The sequence below is a fragment of the Garra rufa genome, chromosome 1 (assembly GCF_049309525.1).
Source record: "Garra rufa chromosome 1, GarRuf1.0, whole genome shotgun sequence".
NCBI classification, from domain to species: Eukaryota; Metazoa; Chordata; class Actinopteri; order Cypriniformes; family Cyprinidae; genus Garra; species Garra rufa.
The window spans coordinates 51,802,634-51,824,365 of NC_133361.1; the positions used below are offsets into that span (position 1 = coordinate 51,802,634).

The 21,732-nt window shown below is 35.0% G+C and overlaps 2 protein-coding genes across 2 annotated transcripts in view; both read left to right on the forward strand.

The window, feature by feature from the left end:
* LOC141336798 (uncharacterized) overlaps positions 1–21,732 on the forward strand; it is a 131,947-nt gene that overhangs the window by 44,371 nt on the left and 65,844 nt on the right. The window lies entirely within an intron of this gene.
* Positions 5,652–13,443, forward strand: LOC141324190 (dynein axonemal light chain 4). Its single transcript, XM_073833526.1, has 3 exons — positions 5,652–5,724; positions 8,215–8,298; positions 8,523–13,443. The coding sequence occupies exons 1-3, from the start codon at positions 5,653–5,655 to the stop codon at positions 8,685–8,687; spliced, it is 321 nt and encodes a 106-aa protein (XP_073689627.1). The 5' UTR covers position 5,652; the 3' UTR covers positions 8,688–13,443.

The following is a 21,732-nucleotide window of genomic DNA, read 5'->3' on the forward strand; positions in this document are numbered from 1 at the left end:
AAAAAACTGTGTTTTTGCCTGCAGTGTCTCCCCTTAAGATGTAATTTCATTCTGGAGAAAATTTGTAAAATATGTTTGATTATGAAAGCTTGGTCATTGGCCTTGGACCAGAAAAAAGGTTTGTCTACGAGTATGTCCTAATTTAGTATCGCCCACCTGTCTTATGTGATTTTTAACCATTCTGAATCCTCTCTGTCTGTATCAGTATGTTTTGTCTCTTGCAGTGTATTTATTGTATGAGTGGATTAGACAGGGAGTAGTAGATCTTCCATCATCTGTGCCCCAGCCAACAAATTCAACTGACCCAGCTCTCTGAGTACACGTACATCTGTCTCTGTCTGCTTTTATTTTTGCTGTCTCAGAGTCTAAAAGAATCCCAGCACGATTTAACTAAATCCTGTACCCAAGAAGCACAGACCAATAAGCCTGGATGTGTTTTTGAAAGGAGGTCTAGACGTTTTCTATTCATCTAATTGCTCCTCAAGCATTTATTTTTTCCTGTGCTTTTTTCCCCTATTCTCCGAATAGTTGCTTTGTTCTTCTAAGACAGGACAAACAAAGTTTGAGTTGTGTTTCTTTGTGAAATCCTCATTTACAAAGAAAAATAAATATACTAAATTGAATTTAAAATACATTTATTTCGTGCTAAGTATACTACAAATACATTTACATATTATCTACTTAATAAAAATATCCCGCAATTGTGCTTTCAATATACTAAACTGGTATATTTGAAGTCTGCTAAATTGGGACAACTATTTTTGTACTTAAAGGGATAGTTCACCCAAAAATGAAAATTTGATGTTTATCTGCTTACCCCCAGAGAATCCAAGATGTAGTTGACTTTGTTTCTTTAGTACAAGAGAAACAAAGATTTTTTTTTAAACTCAAACTGTTGCAGTCTGTCAGTCACATAATGGCAGTCAACAGCTTTGAGAGTCAAAAAACATACACAGACAAAACCAAATTAAACCCTGCGGCTCGTGACAGTACATTGAGGTCTTAAGGCACAAATTCACAGAAGCGATCTGTAGAGTGACATATACGCACAACAAATCGTTTCTGCACATGCATATGCCAGAGCACGTTGATGCGCTCGGGACAGTTGGAATTGCGGTGGATCAGAGGTAAAAAAAAAAAATAATTTACCTCTGATCACAGACCAATTGTTTTGTGTGTTAAGACCTCAATGTATCGTCACAAGCTGCAGGGTTTAATTTGGTTTTGTCTGTGTGTGTTTTTGACTCTCAAAGCCGTGGGTCCCATTGACTGCCGTTATGTGACTGACAGACTGCAACAGTTTGAGTTAAAAATCTTTGTTTGTGTTCTACTGAAGAAACAAAGTCACCTACATCTTGGATGGCCTGGGGGTAAGCACTTGCTATGCACTTTAATTGTGCGGAAATAACGCTGAAGTCCAACTAAAGTATATTTGATTGTGTTAAAGTGGAACTATTGCAAGTATACTTAAGGTTCTGTCACGTATCTGGTCTATCCTGTCATCAAGAACTCTTGCACCACACTTCATGGACTTCATTCCCCACAAGCCACTGCACTAATCACTGCATTCACCTGCTCTCACTTTACTGATTACTGCTCACAGCTGCACCTCATCACACTGACTGCATTTAAGTTTCTCACACACAGCCACTCTGCGAAGTCTTATTGTTCCGTATGGTCTGTATTTCCGAGCGTTTCTTCCCGAGTTTGTTTTCCCTGTGTTTTGATTCCTGGACTCCCTCCCGTGTTTGATTCTTGCTGCCAGCCCCGACCTTTCTGCCTGTTTTTTGACGACGATTTCTGCCTGCCCCCTTTGTGTTTGTTTTGTTTCAATAAATGCTGCAAATGGATCCGTACGTCTCTGACCCTCCTTGTGACAGGTACACTTTAAATATTTTGCATTTAAAGACTGATATTATTTAAAGATCATACAATCCTCATCAATAGTGACATCAAAATAAAATTTAGGCTTGACATTAAGAAATGTGCATTGTGCACAAGTAATACTTCAAATAAAGTTTAATTACAACTTTTTTTTACAATTTTTTTTTTATCAGTAAGTCTCAAGCGATATATCAGAAAATATGCTAACAGACTATACTTAGTATAAAATAGGTGCATTATAAATCTATTACTTTTTTTTTTACTAGGGTAGTTAAAGTGATAGTTTACTTAAAATGAAAATTCTGTCATCATTTACTCACCCTCACGGTCTTCCAAATCTGTATAAACTACCTTTTCTTTGCTGAACACATACATACATTTTGATGCTTCTCATTGACTAGTAATTTTTCTTCCATACTATAGTGGAGTGTTTGGTTTTCAAAATATTCTTTTATATATCCTATTTTATGCTCAACAGAAGAAAGAAAAAGGTAAGTAAATAATGACGTAATGTTTATTTTTGAAAAACCCCTCTAATAGAGATTAGTTAAAGGGATAGTTCACCCCAAAATGAAGATTCTGTCATTAATTATTCACCCTCATGTCAGTCCAAACCCATACGACTTTCAGTCATCTTTGGAACACAAATGAAGATATTTTTGAGCTTTCTTACCCTGCATAGACAACAACGCAACTGACACTTTCAAGGCTCAGAAAGGTAGTAAGGACATCATTAAAATAGTCCATGTGATCAGTGGTTCAACCGTAATTTTACAAAGCTACGAGAATACATTAGTTTGCAAAGAAAACAAAAATAACAACTTTATTTAGCAATTCCTCTCCTTCCAGTCACCATAGCGCCATTGCGGAGAGTATCATGACGCATGCATTTGGTGCTGTTAAAGTCCCCCTGAAATCAAAATTAAAGTTTTTTGGGCTTTTAGTATGAATATATTAGCCATAAGATTATCTATAAGCTAGTGTGCTTCAAAACAATGACAAAATTAGCTTTTACAAGATATGGGCATTCAAAACTTACAGTCTCGTCACTTCCGCAAATATCAACGATTTTGATGATATCACCGTGCACTTCAGTTTCTCATCAAACGTTCTGACCAATCAAATGCTTTCTAGAGTCCGTAGCGTCCTGCCCCCTACACAGAGACACAATAACACAGAGATCACTATTTTGTTTTAGCAAGAGTTTCATATTGAATCTATGGGGTAATTTATTAGACTGCTGTCATAAGCTTACAAATGCGGCTTTACCGAGCTCACGGCTCTGGCCCGAGCAGATATTAATGGAACGCTATTGGCTCTTCAAAATAAGTGGGCGGGGCTTAGTGATATGTTTTTGTTTCAGTTAAAAGCACGTCACCACATAGAATAACGCTGCGTGTTTCAAGGCACTTCGGTGGACCTTTAACGTAGAGGTGATAGAGGAGAAGAATTGTTGAATAAAGTCATTATTTTTTTATTCAAACATTTTGTGCTTCATAACATTACGGTTGATCCACTGATGTCACATGGACTTTTTTTTTTTTTTAACAATGTCCTTACTATGTTCCTGTGCCTTGAGTAGTAGGACCCTTGCTGTCTATGCAGGGTCAGAAAGCTTTCGAATTTCATCTAAAATATCTTAATTTGTGTTCCGAAGATAAACAAAGGTCTTATTAATTTGTAAAGACAAAAGGGTGACTAATTAATGACAGAATTTTTATTTTTGGGTGAGCTATTCCTTTAAGATGCCTTTTCCTTATCTGAAAATTCAGATGTTCAGCTGAGAAACTCCAGCTCTGTTTACTACTTTGAAGTTTATACAGCTTTATAGGTGCCATGAAAGTATTTGAAGGTGCAGAAAAAGCTCTAAAAACTGCCAAAGAACAGACAAACCATCATCCCCCTGTGGAGAAGTGAATGATGCTTGGGAAAGATGTGTGGGAGGTCTTTTAACCTCTAGTCTCTGTTATGAAAGACTGTTATCTGTGTTGGTGGTGTGGGCGCTGATGGCAGCCCGCTCAATAACATCTGCACGTGGACCAAAAATAATAATAATAATAATAATAATAATTGTAACGCCATTTTCAACAAGAATTTTGGTTGAATTAATATTCTAGAATGTGTTAAATAAGCTGTCAGCTTTTTAGATGCCTTGCCCCGGGATGAGACGCTAATGTGGATGGCCCACATTTCCTGGTAGTTTCCTTAATCTCCAAAATGTCATAATTCCCACTGGGATTACCTTTCCGACCCTCTTTCTCTGACCATCCAGGAAGGAAAATGAAAGGCTTTAATGCCATTATAATCTAAAAACAAAGGCTTACTGGCAGATTTGTATGTCACACCAAACGACTGACCTTATTTTAACACAAAAACACACTTTCAGGCTTTTCACTGACAAAAAGTAATATGATATATCATGGTATTTAGAAATGCCTTGGAGAAGAAGAAAAAAAAAGAAGAAACGTGATAAGTCAAAATCATGGCATTGTATCAAAGTGGACGGAGGCGGAAATAAACAGGTCACGTGGGTCGGAGGTTGCCAAGGCCGGTGTGTCTCCATGACAACACTAGTAGAGGAGCGTGTCTGTGTACAGCAGTACAGAGCGGTAGGTAATTAGCCTATGTGGATGTGAAATATTACGAGCTTTAAATGATTTACATGTTTATGTTTCTCCGTTGCTTTCAGCTGTTTATCAGTCCTAGCGTTTTAAGTCCAGGCGTGATGGGAGTCGAGCTAGCAAGCTAACGTTAGCCCAGTGATGCTAAAAACAAACGCTTACTCGACACGTTTGTTTATCTTCACTTTAATTGATCGGTTTATCAATTCCTTTTAGATAACGATGTGCTACAGATTTATTTTGAACAACAGGGTTTATTTTATATAAATCTGGCTGTGTTTAATAAATACTTTTACAGTTATTGACACAATGTAACGTTAATGACAGGCTTTAACATCAAGATTTGCACATTTTTTAATACAAATATTGTAAATGTAATGTTTACATGTTTAAAGTTAGAAATTAGAAAAAAAAAATATCTTTTAGTTTTCGATTAAGTGTAGCATGTCATTCCAACTTTCTGGTTCAGACATTATAAAAGATACTAAGATCTTTTATTATCTTAGTACCTATTATAAAAACGGATTCGCGCAGGTTTATATGTATCATAACTTATTGAAATTAAATAATAATTTTTAATTTTAATAATTTAATCATAAATGCAGTAATGTTGTTAAATATTATTACGATTTATAAAATAACTCTTTTCTATTTTAGCATGTTTTAAAATGTAATTTATTCCTGTGATGAAAGCTAAATTTTCAGCATCATTACTCCAGTTTTCAGTGTCACGTGATCCTTTAGAAATCATTTTAGTATAGTTATTAAACTCTTCCACTTTCCCAACATAGTTTTAAAGCTTTAAAGTGTTGTATTTGCTTCTTGTTGAGGTTCCGATTTTCAAGAATCATTATCAAGAATCACGGAAATATAATGTGTAAATTCATTGCAAGACTACTCTTTTCCTTTGTGTTCATTTTGGCATTTTTGCATATTTCATGAGGACAGTCACCCACATTTACCTTTGATTATCTATAAACAAATGTGTTCTTCATTCTTTGTACAAATACTGAAAATTTAAGATATGTTATCCACTGCGCTGGATAACATATTTTGTGGGTGAGAAGTTTGACCTAATGTTCTGATTTTCCTTTTCATCAGACATGTCTAATCTGTCTGTCTCTCTCTCTTTTTAGTGAAGAAAAGGATGGCAGAAACCGGGGATGGTAAAAAAGAGGATGCCGACTACAAAAGACTGCAAAGCTTTCCGCTCATCAGGGTGGGTGCAGCTCGAATACTGATGCTGTGACCTAGATAGAAATAACCAGTTATGGATGTGTCTGTTTGTCTGTTTTAGATTTCTCAAATGGGTCCCTTTTCCATCTTTATCAAATCATGAGATTTTAAATGTCAACTTATGTTTTTTTCTCTTCTTTATATAGCATGGTTGATCGACTTTTTACTGTTTTAATAGTTTGCACGGCTTTGGTCAACTCAACAAAGTTTATGTATTTAATATGTTTAATACATATACACTACCAGTCAAACGTTTTTGGACAGTAAGATATTTCATGTTTTTTAAAGAAGTCTCTTCTGCTCACCAAGGCTGCATTCATTTGATCCAAAGTACAACAAAAGCGGTAAAATTGTGAAATATTTTTTTTACAATATAAAATAACTGTTTTCTATTAAAATATTTTTTTAAATGTAATGTATTCCTGTGATCAAAGCTAAATTTTCAGCATCATTACTCCAGTCTTTAGTGTCACGTGATCCTTCAGAAATCATTCTAATATGCTGATTTTATGCTTATCAATATTTAAAACAGTTGAGTAAATTTTAAGGATTCTTTAATTTGAATATAAATTTCTAAAGATCATAAATGAATACTTTTATTTAGCAAGGATGCTTTAAATTGATCAAAAGTGATCAAAAAGTGATAAAGACATTTATAATGTAACAAAATATTTCTGTTTCAGACAAATGCTGTTCTATTAATCAAAGAACCCGAAAAACCTGAACAAATTCTACTCGGCTGTTTGTCAACATATTAATAATAATAAATGAATAATACATTTTTTGAACAGCAAATCAGCATATTAAAATGATTTCTGAAGGATCATGTGATTGGAGTAATGATGCTTAAAATTCAGCTTCGAAATCACAAAAAAAAAAATTACATTTCAAAATGTATTCAACTAGAAAACAGTTTTTTTTAAATAGTAAAAATATTTCAGAATTTTACTGTTTTTGCTGTACTTTGGATCAAATAAATTCAGGCTTGGTGAGCAGAAGTGATGTCTTTTAAAAAACAAATCTTACTGTTCAAAAACTTTTGACTGGTAGTAGTGCATGTTATTTTAATTTATAATAATTTACAATAACTTTTCTATACACTACTGTTCAAGGTTTGGGTCTCTTATGTCTCTTATGCTCAACAAGGCTGCATTTGTTTGATCAAAAATTGTGAAATATTATTACAGTTTAAAATAACTGTTTTCTATTTGAATATTTTTTTAAACATAATTTATTCCTGTGATTAAAAAGCTGAATTTTCAGTATCATTACTCCAGGCTTCAGTGTCACATGATCCTTCAGAAATCATTCTAATATGCTGATTTGCTGTTCAAGAAACATTTATTATTATTGTCTTAATAATCTTATTATTATTGTCTTAAAAAACAGTTGGGCTGCCTAATATTTTTTGTGGAAACAGTGATACATCTATTTTAGGATTCTTATTCTTAAAAATTAAAAAAGCAATATGAATCCTGCACATAAATTACGGACAAAAATGTATTTATCCATCATTTGTTTAATTTATTCTATCGTTTTATTAAATCATTCCCTCATGTTAGTTCAGTCGTGTCCACACATTAAGAATAAGTTCCCACAACTTATTAATTAGTTCCCTCATTTTAGTAAATCTGTATACATTTTTTTTTATATTAAATTTCTTTGTAACAGTGTAAAAGTCTTTGTCACTTTTGTTCAATTTATTGTATCCTTAATGAATAAAAAAGCCAAAATGTTACTGGCCACAAACATTTGAATGGCAGTATTTTATACTTCATATATATACCAGTCAAAAGTTTTTGAACAGTATGATTTTTAATATTTTTTTAAAGAAGACTCCTCTGCTCACCAAGCCTGCATTTTTTTTTATCTGAAGTACAGCAAAAACAGTAACATTTTCAAATATTTTTACCATTTTTTAAAACAACTTTGGGAAAGTAATGATAGACAATAATGCTTTTGTTTAGCAAGGCTGCTTTAAAAAAGACATTTGTAATGTTACAAAAAATTTCTATTTCAGATAAATGCTGTTTTTCTGAACAAAAAAAAAACAAAACAAAAAATATTCTGCTCAGCTGTTTTCAACATAATAATAATTATAAATGTTTTGTGAGCAGCAAATCAGAATATTAGAATGATTTCTGAAGGATCATGTGACTAGAGTAATGATGCTAAAAATTCAGCGTTTAAATCACAGGAATAAATTACATTTTAAAATATAATACAGTTATTTTAAATAGTAAATTTTTTTTTTAAATGTTACTGTTTTGCTGTATTTTAGGTCAAATATATGCAGGCTTGGTGAGCAGAAGAGACTTCTTTAAAAAAATACAAAATCTTACTGTGCAAATCTTTTGCCTGAGTGTATCGATGCTAATGCCATATATTTGAATGTAATGCAGTGACCTCAAAAATGAGCTTATTACACCTGTAAGAGCTTGACTAGACTGTGTTTTGTTGGTTTTATCTGCAGCACACAGATATGCCAGAGGAGATGCGTGTGGAGACTATGGAGCTTTGTGTCACAGCCTGTGAGAAATTTGCCTCCAACAATGAGGTTAGTCAGGTTTGAGTGTGCATGTGAGCGTGTGCTTGTGCTACGAAGCGTAGGCTTTCAGATGTATGTGCTCCCCAGGTCACACAGGTGGGGGTGGGCTCTGTGTTTCCGTCTAGTACTGAGTCAGGCCGCTTCACACGCTCACAGTCTGGCCATCTGGACTGCCCTAGTAGCCTACATGCTTTCATCTCGTTCTCCTTCTCGCTGGTTCGCTCTATTTTCAGAGTGCTGCCAAGATGATCAAGGAGTCCATGGATAAGAAGTTTGGCAGTTCGTGGCATGTGGTGATCGGTGAGGGGTTTGGGTTCGAGGTGAGCCATGAAGTCAGGAACCTGCTCTACATGTTCTTTGGGGGAAGTCTGGCCGTGTGCGTTTGGAAATGCTCGTGATGTCGCTTCCTGCCCACACAATCGCCACTGTGAGATATTTATACTCACGGATCTGTCCTAACTATGCAGCCCTATTTGACTTGAGATGTGTGTGTGTGTGTGTGTGTGTGTGTGTGTGTGTGTGTGTGTGTGTGTGTGTGTGTGTGTGTGTGTGTGTGTGTGTGTGTGTGTGTGTGTGTGTGTGCAAATGTGCGAAAATGGAGGGGGAAAAAGAATACAGATTCTTGTGCACTTCTCCAAATCACTCTTACATTTTACTAAATAGATTTTAAGAAATTTGATTAACTTTTTTAAACATTTTTATTGAACCTACGGAGTTTATTGCAACTGACTGCAGGACCTAATTATGAAAATGTTTTGTTTTTGTCCTCTTCCTATGCGATTTACTTTCTTAAAACATGTTGGTCTTATTGTGTACAATTCATTATAGCACATTATTCCAAAGAAAACTTTTGCCTTTGTAATATTTCATCAAAACATATTAACTTGCCGCTGTTCTCAAATGACTGATTCATTTTTAATCCAACTTATTTTCAAATCCCTTCCCATCAAGCATCCATCACTATTCTTTATGAATAATGAATGAATGAATTCTGGTATGCAACACCCAATTTAATGGCCAATCAGTTCCAAGTGGATAAAAATGCAGTCCTACCTTTTTTCTTTTTTTTTTAATTGAATGTTATTTTTCATTCAGAAATGCATTGTATTACAGGAGTCAAATGGGGTTTGAACTCGGTTTTATGTTACAGTTTGCATTGTGTACATTATTCCATAAAAATATGTGCCTATGTCTGTTACTAATAGCCAAATAGCTATTAGTCATAGTTTTTGCAATATGTAACCCTGGACCACAAAACCAGTTTTAAGTAGCACGGGTATATTTGTATGTTTCAATATTGTCAATTTTTATTTTATGCCAAAAATCATTGGAATATTAAGTAAAGGTCATGTTCCATGAAGATATTTAGTAAATTTCCTACCATAAATATATCAAAACTTAATTTTTGATTAGTAATATGCATTGCTAAGAACTTCATTTGGACAACTTTAAAGGCGATTTTAACAATATTTTGATTTTTTTTTGCACCCTCATATTCCAGATTTTCAAATAGTTGTATCTCAGTCAAATATTGCCCTAACCTAACAAACCATACATCGATGGAAAGCTTTTTTATTTCTGGAGTAATCTCAATTTAAAAAAACTGACCCTTATGACTGGTTTTGTGGTCCAGGGTCACATATATAACTTTTGGCTTGGCTCCAAGGATCCATCAATTTCATTCATCAGGTTTGTAATGCTCACTTTATTGTTAAGTTCTGCTCTTGATGATGAATATCCTGTTCCATTCAGAAATACACTACTGTTAAAAAGTTTGAGGTTAATAGGATTTTATTAGTTGACTAAGGTTATATTTATTTGGTTAAAATAATAGGTAAAAACACTAATATTGTGAAATAATATTATTTTCAGCAGTCATTAGAACAGTCTTCATGATCCATTAGAAAAAATCATTCTCAAAAAAAATGCTGATTTAGTGCTCAAAAAACATTTTTTACTATTATCAATAGGGATGTAACGGTATAATCAATATTGTGGTATTGCGATAGCAAAACTTTCTCGATATTATCATGATCACATACGATATGAAACAATAGGTCTTCCAGGCATAAAGTGTATTTGTTCAAATATATTTTATTGTCTTATTCTATCATAAAAGGTCTTCAAAGTTGTGTTTTGAGCCATTATGCTTTGTCACAGTATTCGTCAAACAAACTAAAATTAAAAACAAAATATGGGTTAATCACTTCATCAAGTCGCTTCCAGTTTCAAAGCGAAGCTTGCGCTTCGTTCAGTTCGTGATCCAGTGTTTTCCGCACCTCAGAACGGCTCAGTTCACAGTGAATGCAGTGAACTCGTTTATTGCATGTGCTGTGAGTTTAGCGCACGTTTGGGAATGCAGTGGCCACTAGTTATGCTTTATTTTTTTTGTGGCAGATAATTACAGCACTTCACTAGATTTGTTGTGAGACGCGCTTAAGTAAGTCTTTTTTCATTGAAGCTGTTGTTTTCTGTCCAAATAAAAGCTCAACTGCTGTTTCCGTCAAAAAGAAGCTTACAAGTGCAGTATTAATTGCTGACAACTAGCGGTTTAAATGGGTAATATTACTGCAGTCCAAATTCAAAATATCTCTTTCAAGTGTAGAAATTAGGAAAGAAGTATTGTAATTTCAATACTGTAGCGTAAAGCAAAATAATATACCTATTTTACAGTGCAACTATTACTGTCATAGGAATAACAATAAAATAAAACTGTTATTATTATTATATTATTCTAATTTGTTTGGCTTTCTAAAACACCAGCGTGAATGTAATTTAGACTGAGACAGTATACCACAAATAAAAAGAAGGTTGAGTCCCCATTAAAGTTCATGTACAAGACAATTTCTTCTGACTTATGCTTTCTTAGTTAAGAACATGGCTTACAGCTCTTAATTTTGAACTCTCAAAGTGCATTAGAATAATTTAAATTTAAAATGTGCAAAATTGTTTTTTTTTCCCCAAGTCTTCATGCGTCTTTTTTTGTGGGCTTCATATCGAGATATTATTGTATTGTGAGATTTTGATATTGTTACATCCCTATACACTACTGTTAAGTTTGAGGTCAGTAAGATTTCATTAGTTTACCAAGGTTGTGTTTATTTGATTAAAATCGTCAAAACACGAATATTCTCAAATATTATTACAATTTTAGAATAGCTGTTTTGTAATTTAATATAAATTATTCCTGTGAGGTCAAATCTGAATTTTCAGCAGTTATTAGAACACTCTTCATGATCCTTCAGAAAGATTCTAGAAATCATTCAAAAACTTTTGTTACTATTATCAGTGCTGAAACAGTTGGACACTGCAGTGGAAACAGCAATACATTTTGTTTTCAGGAATCTTTGATAAGTTTGAAAGAACAGTTATTTTAAACATGCATCGTTTCTAACAAAAAAAATCTTTAATGTGCTCTTGATGAATAAAAATCCTCTTGCTTCAAGCATTTGAACAGTAGTGTATGTCACATTACAGAGGTAAAATGGACTGTAAGTGGCAATATGTAGTTAAGTTGTGTAAGACATCCCTATGATTTCAGTGCATTTGTGAGTGAACATACAGTAATGTGCTTGTAACAACTGAAGTGTCAGTCTGCGTTTTGGTCTCTTTGAGGCTCAGAAGACTCACTTGTATTCGTCTGGCAGGTTGTCGTAGGAGTGTGTTTGCTGTGTGAGGCTGTTGAGGACAGAATGAGTGTCGTTGCACTCCATTTCATGTGCCATTTTAAAAATTCATTCCCTCTCTCTGTCCTTCTTTCTTTCTCTCTCTCTCCCTCTCTCTCTGTCTGTCTCTTTCATTCTGTTTCCTGTCCAGCAGTGTGTCTCTTTCTCCGTGGGCTGCTCTGCCACCTGTTTCAGATTCCTCTTTCACTCTTTTGTTCTATCCTTTCATTGTCATCCCAGAAATCTTGTGCTCTGTACTTTCCCCTCTTTACATAACCAGCGTTTGTAGAGTGTGAATACTTGAATGTGATATGAAGATTTTCAGATTTTTAAAACTTGGTTTCTGAAGGTTTCTGTAGCCATGCAATAATACAATTTTTACTCTCTCTCCTTTTTCTTTTTTGGTAGCATTTCACAGCCCTGAATTTCATAAATGCTGAAACCAGTCATTCACTAGCATAACTTGCAATTATTTGGATGGTACATTTCACATGGTTATCTAATTACAGAAATTAATGGTGCTTGTTTGTGGTTTAATTATGGGAGCAATTTCTGTGCCACTTGTGTTGTTAAATGAAATTGCAATTGAAATTGGAATTTCATCCACTGGTTGGCTAACTCATTGTTATTGTGTCTAGCCCAGTCAGGCCACTGATTGCAATTGACCCTTCGCAGGGAGAACCAATCATAACGCTGAATACACCGTTTTTGTCCGACAAACAAACCAGACAGGAGAGTAAATTAACCTCAGTGGATTTTAACTTGAAAATTTGTGTGTATTTTAATGTCTATGATGCTCATTTATGTTTATTTTGTGCTATAACTAGTAAAGAGGAAGAGGTGATCGGTTCACGTGCTGCTTAAACTAAGGCACTACAGCAATCTGTACACATTAAACAGCCACAAAACTTTAATTATTGTTTGAATTTCTTTAAAAATGACCACTTTTAAAAGCTGAGACCTAAAGTTACCTGCTTTGCTTGTATGTTGGCGCATTCTCAGATGATTTTTCACTGCGTGAGAACATGATGTGTGACAATGGAGCGCCTTGGTTGTCGGACATAGCAAGCGTAACAAAAAGGGCAGGTCTTTGCGAAAGGTCAATTGCGAACAGCTATGGTGTAAGTGGTATAGTTTACATGGATAAACAAATGCAAATGTTATTTTAAAAATATTTTTGAATCTTTTTTTTTTTTACCTCTGCTAACTTGAATGGTTCCTGTTTGACACTTTTGATACTTAAAACTTAACTTGCTGTCAAATTCATGAGTTTGATCAGAGAGGCGGCATGCAAATATGTCACAGTCATGATCCTGAGAAACAATTACCAGTGCAAATGGTGCTTTTGATTTCATCTGAGGTTATATGCTGCAATATTTGATCAGAATGTTCCACCCTTGTTCCTGCAATGTTTAACTGTTTAAATGCAGTAAAAAAAAAAACTTTAATGACTTTATTATGATCTTTTAAAGTACATTTTTATGTCAACTCTGTGCAATAATTGCTCTGTTTAGATAAATAAAATTTTATAAAAGAACATGCGAGTCTACTGTCTGGTCAGCAAGTGCAAAAATTGAGTTTGAATATGTATTAAGAGATTCTTTAGTACTGAGACAAAATTGAAAACAGAAGAATTTTTAGCTGATTATACTAAGGATTTATTTTGAATTAAAGAGGGTTCTATTATGCTTTTTTACTTTTTTAATTTTAGTCAGTTTGGTGTGTATGTTTGGGCATTAAAAAAACAAAGAATAGCGCCATCGCGAGTCACTCCCGGATAATTGAAAAAATAGGCATTAAGCGGGACGTGGGTGGAGCTGGTTGCTAAAACCATGCCCACCTAACGTGACAGTGGTGACAGCAGCAGCAATCCACCTGTCACTCGAGTGGCCTTGCACTTAATTATACAGAGCTTTATGGCTTAATATAACCTAAACGGATGAGTTATAAAAAAAATTCACCCCCTCACAGTTAACATGAAGGGCAAAATTAGCTATATAGATCAAAACCACTTTTTTACCAGGCTGTAAACATATTTTTTCTGCGGTAAAGTTGGGCATTTTAACATGGGGAGTCTATGGGATTGACTCCCTTTTGGAGCCAGTCTCTAGTGACCAGGCGATAATAATTTACTTCAATAGAGAGAGCGGAAGGTTGCCGCTTGGTATAAACGCAAGCATTGTCTAAGTGGCCGCGAACTGCTCCGGCAGCCTCCTGTAGTGAACTGATTTGTTTTTGAAGAAAAATAAGAAGAAAAGAAAAATATCCATATTTAAAATGTAAGAATCACTTTAATCTAGAATGCGCTAACAGTTGTACACAGAGCTTGCTGCTTTGGGAAGGACTGAAACGCTGTCTAAGCTGTTCACAAAACGCAACGGGACTGCTAATTAGTTTTATTAATTTAGTTTTCCGGAAGGCGGGCCTTCATCAAACCCAGAACTAATCGAGCCATTTGTGCCAGGCTAGGAAGAAAGCTATTGTAAATTATGTGAAAAATAATGCGTTTTTTGAACCACCAAGCATGAGAGCATGTTCTAGTTCACCCCCATAACTAAATCAAGACTTTGTAAAAGAGCATAATGGGACCCCTTTAATAAGAGAGATTCGCCTTTGTTTGGGTGCATCTCCTGCTTCAGTGTCCCAGAAAATGTATGTTATTACAAAATGCCAATTATTACAGTAATTTCAGTAATGTTTGTTATTCTCAACTCTCATTCTGATGGCACCTATTCACTGCAGTGAGCGAGTGATGTAATGCTATATTTCTCCAAATCTGTTCCAATGAAGAAATAAACTCATCTACTTCTTGGATGACCTGAGGGTGAGTACATTTTCAGCAATTTTTTCATTTCTCATTCAGCTATTCCTTGCACTATTAGTTCACTTCCAGAATAAAAATGTCCTGATAATTTACTCACCCCCATGTCATCCAAGATGTTCATGTCTCTCTTTCTTCAGTCGAAAAGAAACAAGGTTTTTGAGGAAAACATTCCAGGATTTTCCACCATAGTTGACTTCAATGAGGAACAGCAGGTTGAAGGTCTAAATTGCAGTTTCAGTGCAGCTTCAAAGGGCTCTACACGACCCCAGCCGAGGAATACGAATCTTATATAGCGAAATGATCTGCCATTTTGTAAAAAATAAAAATGTATGTACTTTTTAACCACAAATGCTTGTCTTGTCTAGCTCTATAGTTTTTCAGCTGTCTGTCTTAATGTTTATAATACGCATAATACGCAATTTTTTATAATATGCATAGTTCTAGTCCTGGGTGCTCATTGGTCAATACATTACAATACATACATAGTTGTGATTGAGCTACAGCAGGTTTTTGTTTTTAGTCTAAATTTGTTTTAGTCAGTAGTAGCGACTACTTAACCATGATTTTTTTTTTCAAAAAATGACGTTTCACAAGATAAGACCCTTATTCCTCAGCTAGGATTCAATTCAGGTTTATTTGTATAGCACATTTCACGATACAAATTGTTGCAAAGTAGCTGTACAGAAAATTTAGGTATCTACAATATATTTAGTAGCTTACTAGTGGTGACTACTGTATGTCAAGTGGATGTACATATGGGATGACGATGAACACTATTAACAGTAACTTAACTTGTTGCAAAATTTCGTTGTGCTGTATGTTGTTTCAGGGCTGGCATCATCAGAGGTCCCGTGAGAAGTTGGCATCATCTCTTCTCGGGTATTCTGAATCTAGACTGAAGCTTGTGTAATTCCTAGTTACCACGGGATGTCAAACCTGTGGCAGAAACAGGGAAACAAATAGAGAAATAATAAGCATAGCTGCTGTTCCAACCAAGCAAAAATGATGTGTTTAGCCCGAGCTATATAAAGAATGTTGATGTGCATTTGATCAGATTTAACTGAAGCTTGTGAGATACATTATGTGAGTGCTTGGCCAAAGAGATGAGTCTTTTATCTAGATTTAAACATGGAGAGTTTGTCTGAACCCTGAACATTATCAGGAAGGCTATTCCATAGTTTGGGAGCCAAATGTAAAAAAGCCGTCCCTCCTTTATAGTGGACTTTGCTATGCTAGGTAATACCAAAAGTCCAGAGTTTTGTGACCTTAGAGAGCGTGATGGATTGTAGCGTGGTAGGAGACTAGTTAGGTATGTAGGAGCTAAACCATTAAGGGCCTTATAGGTAAGAAGTAATATTTCGTAACTGATACAGAACCTAATAGGTAGCCAGTGCAGAGACTGTAAAATTAGTGTAATATGATCATATTTTCTTGACCTGGTAAGGACTCTAGCAGCTGCATTTTGGACTACCTGTAGCTTGTTTAGTGAAGATGCAGGACAACCACCTAGTAGTGCGTTACAGTAGTCCAGTCTAGACGTCATGAATGCATGAACTAACTTTTCTACATCAGAAACAAGTAACATGTTCCGAAGCTTGGCAATATTTCTAAGATGGAAGAGTGCTGTTTTTGTTACATAAGAAATATGATTTTCAAAAGACAAGTTGCTGTCTAATATAACACCCAGATTTTTGACTGTAGAGGAAATAACAGTACATCCATCTTGCAAATTGCAATACAAGAGATTCTGTGTTCTGTTTTGTGTAGAGCCCTTTGAAGCTGCATTGAAACTGCAATTTGGACCTTCAACCCTTGAACCCCTATTGAAGTCCACTATATGGAAAAAAAAAAAAAGCCTGGAATGTTTTCCTCAAAAAACCTTTATTTCTTTTTGACTGAAGAAAGAAAGACAATGAGCATCTTGGATGACATGGGGGTGAGTAAATTATCAGGAAATTTCTATTCTGGAAGTGAACTAATCCTTTACATATTTAATATACATTTGAATCAGTATGAAGTATTAAGTTATGTCAGATAATTTACCCTATGTCTCAAGATCTTTTTTCCATTTACAACTGTGCATAAGTACTCATTTGTGAAGTCTGTTGCAGTTTAATGAAATTTCCAATGAGAATTTCTAATTTCCAATTAGCCTTTGTGCCACCGATGTTCTTGTCCTTAGAAATCCAGTATCTTGTTTTACATTTATAGGCTTTATTGACTAGCCCCTCCTAATGTCCATGTTCTTTTCCGTCCACCTTATCCACCTTCTATTTGTGTTTTTTGTTTTTCGATCATTTCTTGCCCAGACGTGCTGGCATCTCCCAGTCTCTTCTCTTTCTGTTCTCCTCTCTCTCTGTATTTCAGCTGAACTGAACCCAGATCAGATGGTGGGCTGGTGCTGTGTGTCTCTGGCTCACACTCCTCATTAACAGCTTGGCTCTCTCTGGGGGACTGCAGGATCTGCCTGACATTTTGCTGACCAGGAACATACCGCAGAGAGACACGGCGGGAAGAAGAATGCGAGCCAAAAATCAGATTCGAAACGAGATCATTAGATAGAAAGTATGTATCACGCCTGAGGTTTTATACTATGGTAAAATATGCACTAATACACAGGGGGGTAAAGATGGAAGAGAAAAGAGCTGAAATGAATTTGTCATTCGCTGTAGAACCTTCCTGGAGAAGAGAAGTGCAGATTGAATGGTAGAGAGATGTAGAGTGATTGATGAAAGGACAGAGCAGTGGTTGAGGAAGATCATCACAGTGATTTGTAGATCATGAATGTTCAGATGAAGCAGAAGAGGGATTACACTGATTACATAACTGTGTGTGTGTTGAAAGTGAACGGGATGTGAGGAGAGCGTCAGTGAGGGGATGAGAGTGGGTTTGAGGGATGAATACAAATCAGTTTTCATTTTTTCCTTTTTTCGTTGTTTCTCTTCTCACTTTTTTTAAACAATCTGTCTACTTTTTATAATACACATAGTTCCAGTCCCGGGTGCTAATTGGTCAATACCCATCAATGTACGTTTGTTTTAGTCAGTAGTAGTGACTAACGGTGACTATTAACCATGATTTTATTCACAATACAGCATAACTAAGACATTATGGAATGAAATGGTAATCACCTCAGCAGCATTGGTTTGGGAAGTATTATTTCCGTTTCTTTTCTCCATAGGAAATTAAACGAATCCTTTAATAAAGTACTTTCAAATCAGAGCAAAAGGCAAAGATACTTAATGTCTTTTCTAATGTCTTTATAATACAATTATTAGGCAGTATGATATAATAGAATATAAAATTACTGAATCATATTCAGTCGATATATAGGCATAAAACTGCAAAATATTCTTTTAATCTGAAAAAAGTCTCGTTTACTATAAATTTTGATAAATTTAATCCGTACTGAAAAATTAATTATTTTAATGTATAAATATTTATTTCTAACTTATCATTAAATTATATTTATATTTGCATTTTATGTGTGTAATATTTTAAAGAAGTTTCTTATGCTCATCAAGGCTGCATTTATTTGATCAAAAATACAGAAAAAAACTAAAATTTTGTGAAATATTATTGCAAATTAAAAATAATTAATTAAACTAAAAATACTTTAAAGAATAATTTATTCCTGTGATGCAAAGCTAAATTTTCAGTATCATTACTCCAGTCTTCAGTGTCATATGATCCTTCAGAAATCATTCTAAATTGCTGATTTATAATCAGTGCTGGAAACGGTTGTGCTGCTTAATATTTTTTAGGACATGTGATACTTTTTTCAGGATCAGTAAATTTTTTTTTCTTTTTTTTTTTAAGAAATGAATACTTTTATTCCGCAAGGATGTGTTAAATAGATAAAAAGTGATAGTAAAGTTGTTAAAAAGGATTTATATTTTTAATAAATGCTGTTTTTTTTTACTTTTTAATAATCAAAGAATTTAAAAACGTATTACAGTTTCCAAAAAAATATTAAGCAGCACAACTGTTTTAGCATTGATAATAAATCATCATATTAGAATGAATTCTGAAGGATCATGGGACACTGAAGACTGGAGTAATGGCTGAAACCCCTGTTAGAAATTGCATTAATACTTTTTTTCTGTATTTTTGAACAAATAAATACAGCCTTGATAAGCAAGAGACTCCTTTAAAAGAGTATTAAAAATAAAGAAAGTTTTGTTTGTCTCTATTTGTTTGCATCGATTATCTGATTGTTGGATTTTTCTTTTCAGATATTTTCGTTTTTAATCTAGAATTTGGCTATTTCATGCTGTCTCATGGTTTCAGTTGAAGCATATATCGATTAATCTTAGAGGTCTGTCTTGAAAGGTTTATACAGAATCATTAAAAATCGATTTCTCCATGGAGAAAATGAAAACCTCTTAAGTGGGTCATTTCTGCTCCATTAGTAGCACCAAATTGAATCGCAAAAATGACTGTATTTGAACAGGTTTTCCATCCGCTCCCCATCCGCCATTGGTCTCATTGCCTAATTATATATTAACAACTGTTGATGATAGTTGTGACTCCTCTCTTAACTTCTCATCTCTCTCAATCTCTTTCTTTTTCACTTGGGGTTAAATGAAATATTGATAACTTGGCAGTGAGAGTAAGCGAGTGAGAGCACCAGCAGAGTTCCCTCCTTCACATGTGGAGATATGCCACTCACACAATGTTTTTATTTGTGTGCGTTGAGTTTTCATCCATAAATTTCTTATTCAGACAGGAATTAGAAGAATGTCAGATAGATGCTTCCTCACCCTAAGTAGTTCTGTCTGAATTCCAAATAACCAATCAACAGTTCATGTTGAAGATGTATAAATGGACGTGGTATTGACAGACAAGAAGAATTAGGAAGGTAATGCACAAGAAAAAGAGTATAAAAATGGAAGGGGATGAATATTTAATAGTCTGTCCCTCAGCTTGGCGTCTAGCCTCTTGACACATACAGTATTAATAAACAGGATGGCAGGATGCTCTTGTGTATTTATGAGTGAAACAGCAGGCTGTTGTCTTGAAGATGCTGCAAAGGATTGCAAAGGGTGATGCTATGTCACATTGAGGTAAATAATATGCAAATAAAATGGGTTTGCGCAACAGATAAATATGGAAATGTGTCATATTTTAGTGAATTTTAACAAGCCATTTTGTTCCTAATTTATTTGCATGCATAATCGAATGCTCTGGCAGTGTTTGCAGTGGAACGGCATAACGATACACTAAATTATGCCTGCTATTTATAAAAAAAAATATGTGAAGCTGTGCCACTTATAAACATTTAAACCAGTAATATGCATCATTTTTATCAAGATTTTGTGTGTTACAGCAAGTGTCATCAACAAACCACCCTTTTTTTTTTTTCAGTTTTGTGTCTTTTAGCCTGTATAAAAATAGTGTCAAATATGAGGTGACTGGTACTTCTAATCCATTAGCATTTTAATGGTAGGTTTATTTGAACAGTGAGACAAAAATCCAGAAAAATGTGTTTCAAAAAAGTTGATTTGCATTTTTATGAATGAAATAAGTATTTGACCCCTTCGCAAACCATGGCTTAGTACTCGGTGGCAAAACCCTTGTTGGCAATCACAGAGGTCAGATGTTTCTTGTAGTTGGCCACCAGGTTCGCACACATCTCAGGAGGATTTTTGGTCTCATCTGACCACAACACTTTCACCCAGTTCTCCTCTGAATCATTCAGTTGTTCATTTGCAAACTTCAGATGGGCCTGTACATGTGCTGTCTTCAGCAGGGCGACTGCAGAATTTCAGTCCTTCATGGCGTAGTGTGTTACCAATTGTTTTTTTTTGGTGACTATGGTCCCAGCTGCCTTGAGATCATTGACAAGATCCTCCCGTGTAGTTCTGGGCTGATTCCTCACTGTTCTCATGATCATGATCAACTCCACGAGATGAGATCTTGCATGGAGCCCCAGACCGAGGGAGATTGACAGTTATTTTGTGTTACTTCCATTTGCAAATAATCACACCAACTGTTGTCACCTTCTCACCAAGCTGCTTGGCGATGGTCTTGTAGCCCATTCCAGCCTTGTGTATGTCTACAATATTGTCCCTGACATCCTTGAACAGCTCTTTGGTCTTGGCCATGGTGGAGAGCTTGGAATCTGATTGATTGATTGCTTCTGTGTTCAGGTGTTTTTTACTGAGACTCCCTTTAAGAAAGTGCTCCTAATCTCAGCTTGTTACCTGTATAAAATACACATGGGAGCCAGAAATCTTGGTGACTGATAATGGATCAAATACTTATTTCAAATGCAAATCAATTTCTAACTTTGTTTGAAATGCATTTGTTATCCTGTCTGTCATTGTTAAAATAAACCTACCATTAAAATTATAGACCTGATCGTTTCTTTGTCAGTGGGCAACGTACAAAATTAGCAGGGGATCAAATCATTTTTCCCTCACTGTATGCTGTGTACAGTATGAAAACGATCTGTATGTACTACTACTACTTGGAGAAACTACTTTGGAGAAGCTACTACTACTACTACTACTAAACACGGCAGGTAACAAAAATGTTGCATACTTCTGTGTGAAATGTTTGGCTGTGTTTTAAATAGGTTACTAGCGTATTAACTGGATTCTGTGTGGTACATTGAATGTTGCTTACTATTTTGTGGAAATTATTCATTATCTTATTAAACAGTAGCTTGTAGAGTTGGGCCGATGATGCCATCATTTATCAAGATTTTGAGCCCATGATTCCTCCCCCACCCCACCTCCCAAAACCCACTGAATCTGGCCGAATACCATGTTCGGATAGGAAATTACCTGTACAATGGAGCTCTAATGTATTTTAATACTTCCTCTTAAAAATGTATTTTAATACTTCCTCTTGCAAATATATTGTTGGGTAATTATACTCTATATTAATTGCGGGAACTGAATTTGCTTTTGAATGCGCGCTCGCTTTTTACTTTCACTTTCGAGGTTC

What these genes read in the sequence shown, in the direction of transcription:
- LOC141324190 (XM_073833526.1), top strand. Translation starts at nt 5,653, where the DNA reads ATGGCAGAAACCGGGGATGGTAAAAAAGAGGATGCCGACTACAAAAGA. An exon ending in AAAGCTTTCCGCTCATCAGG is followed by an intron (nt 5,725 to 8,214) that starts GTGGGTGCAGCT and finishes TTTTATCTGCAG; the next exon opens with CACACAGATATGCCAGAGGA. An exon ending in AATTTGCCTCCAACAATGAG is followed by an intron (nt 8,299 to 8,522) that starts GTTAGTCAGGTT and finishes CTCTATTTTCAG; the next exon opens with AGTGCTGCCAAGATGATCAA.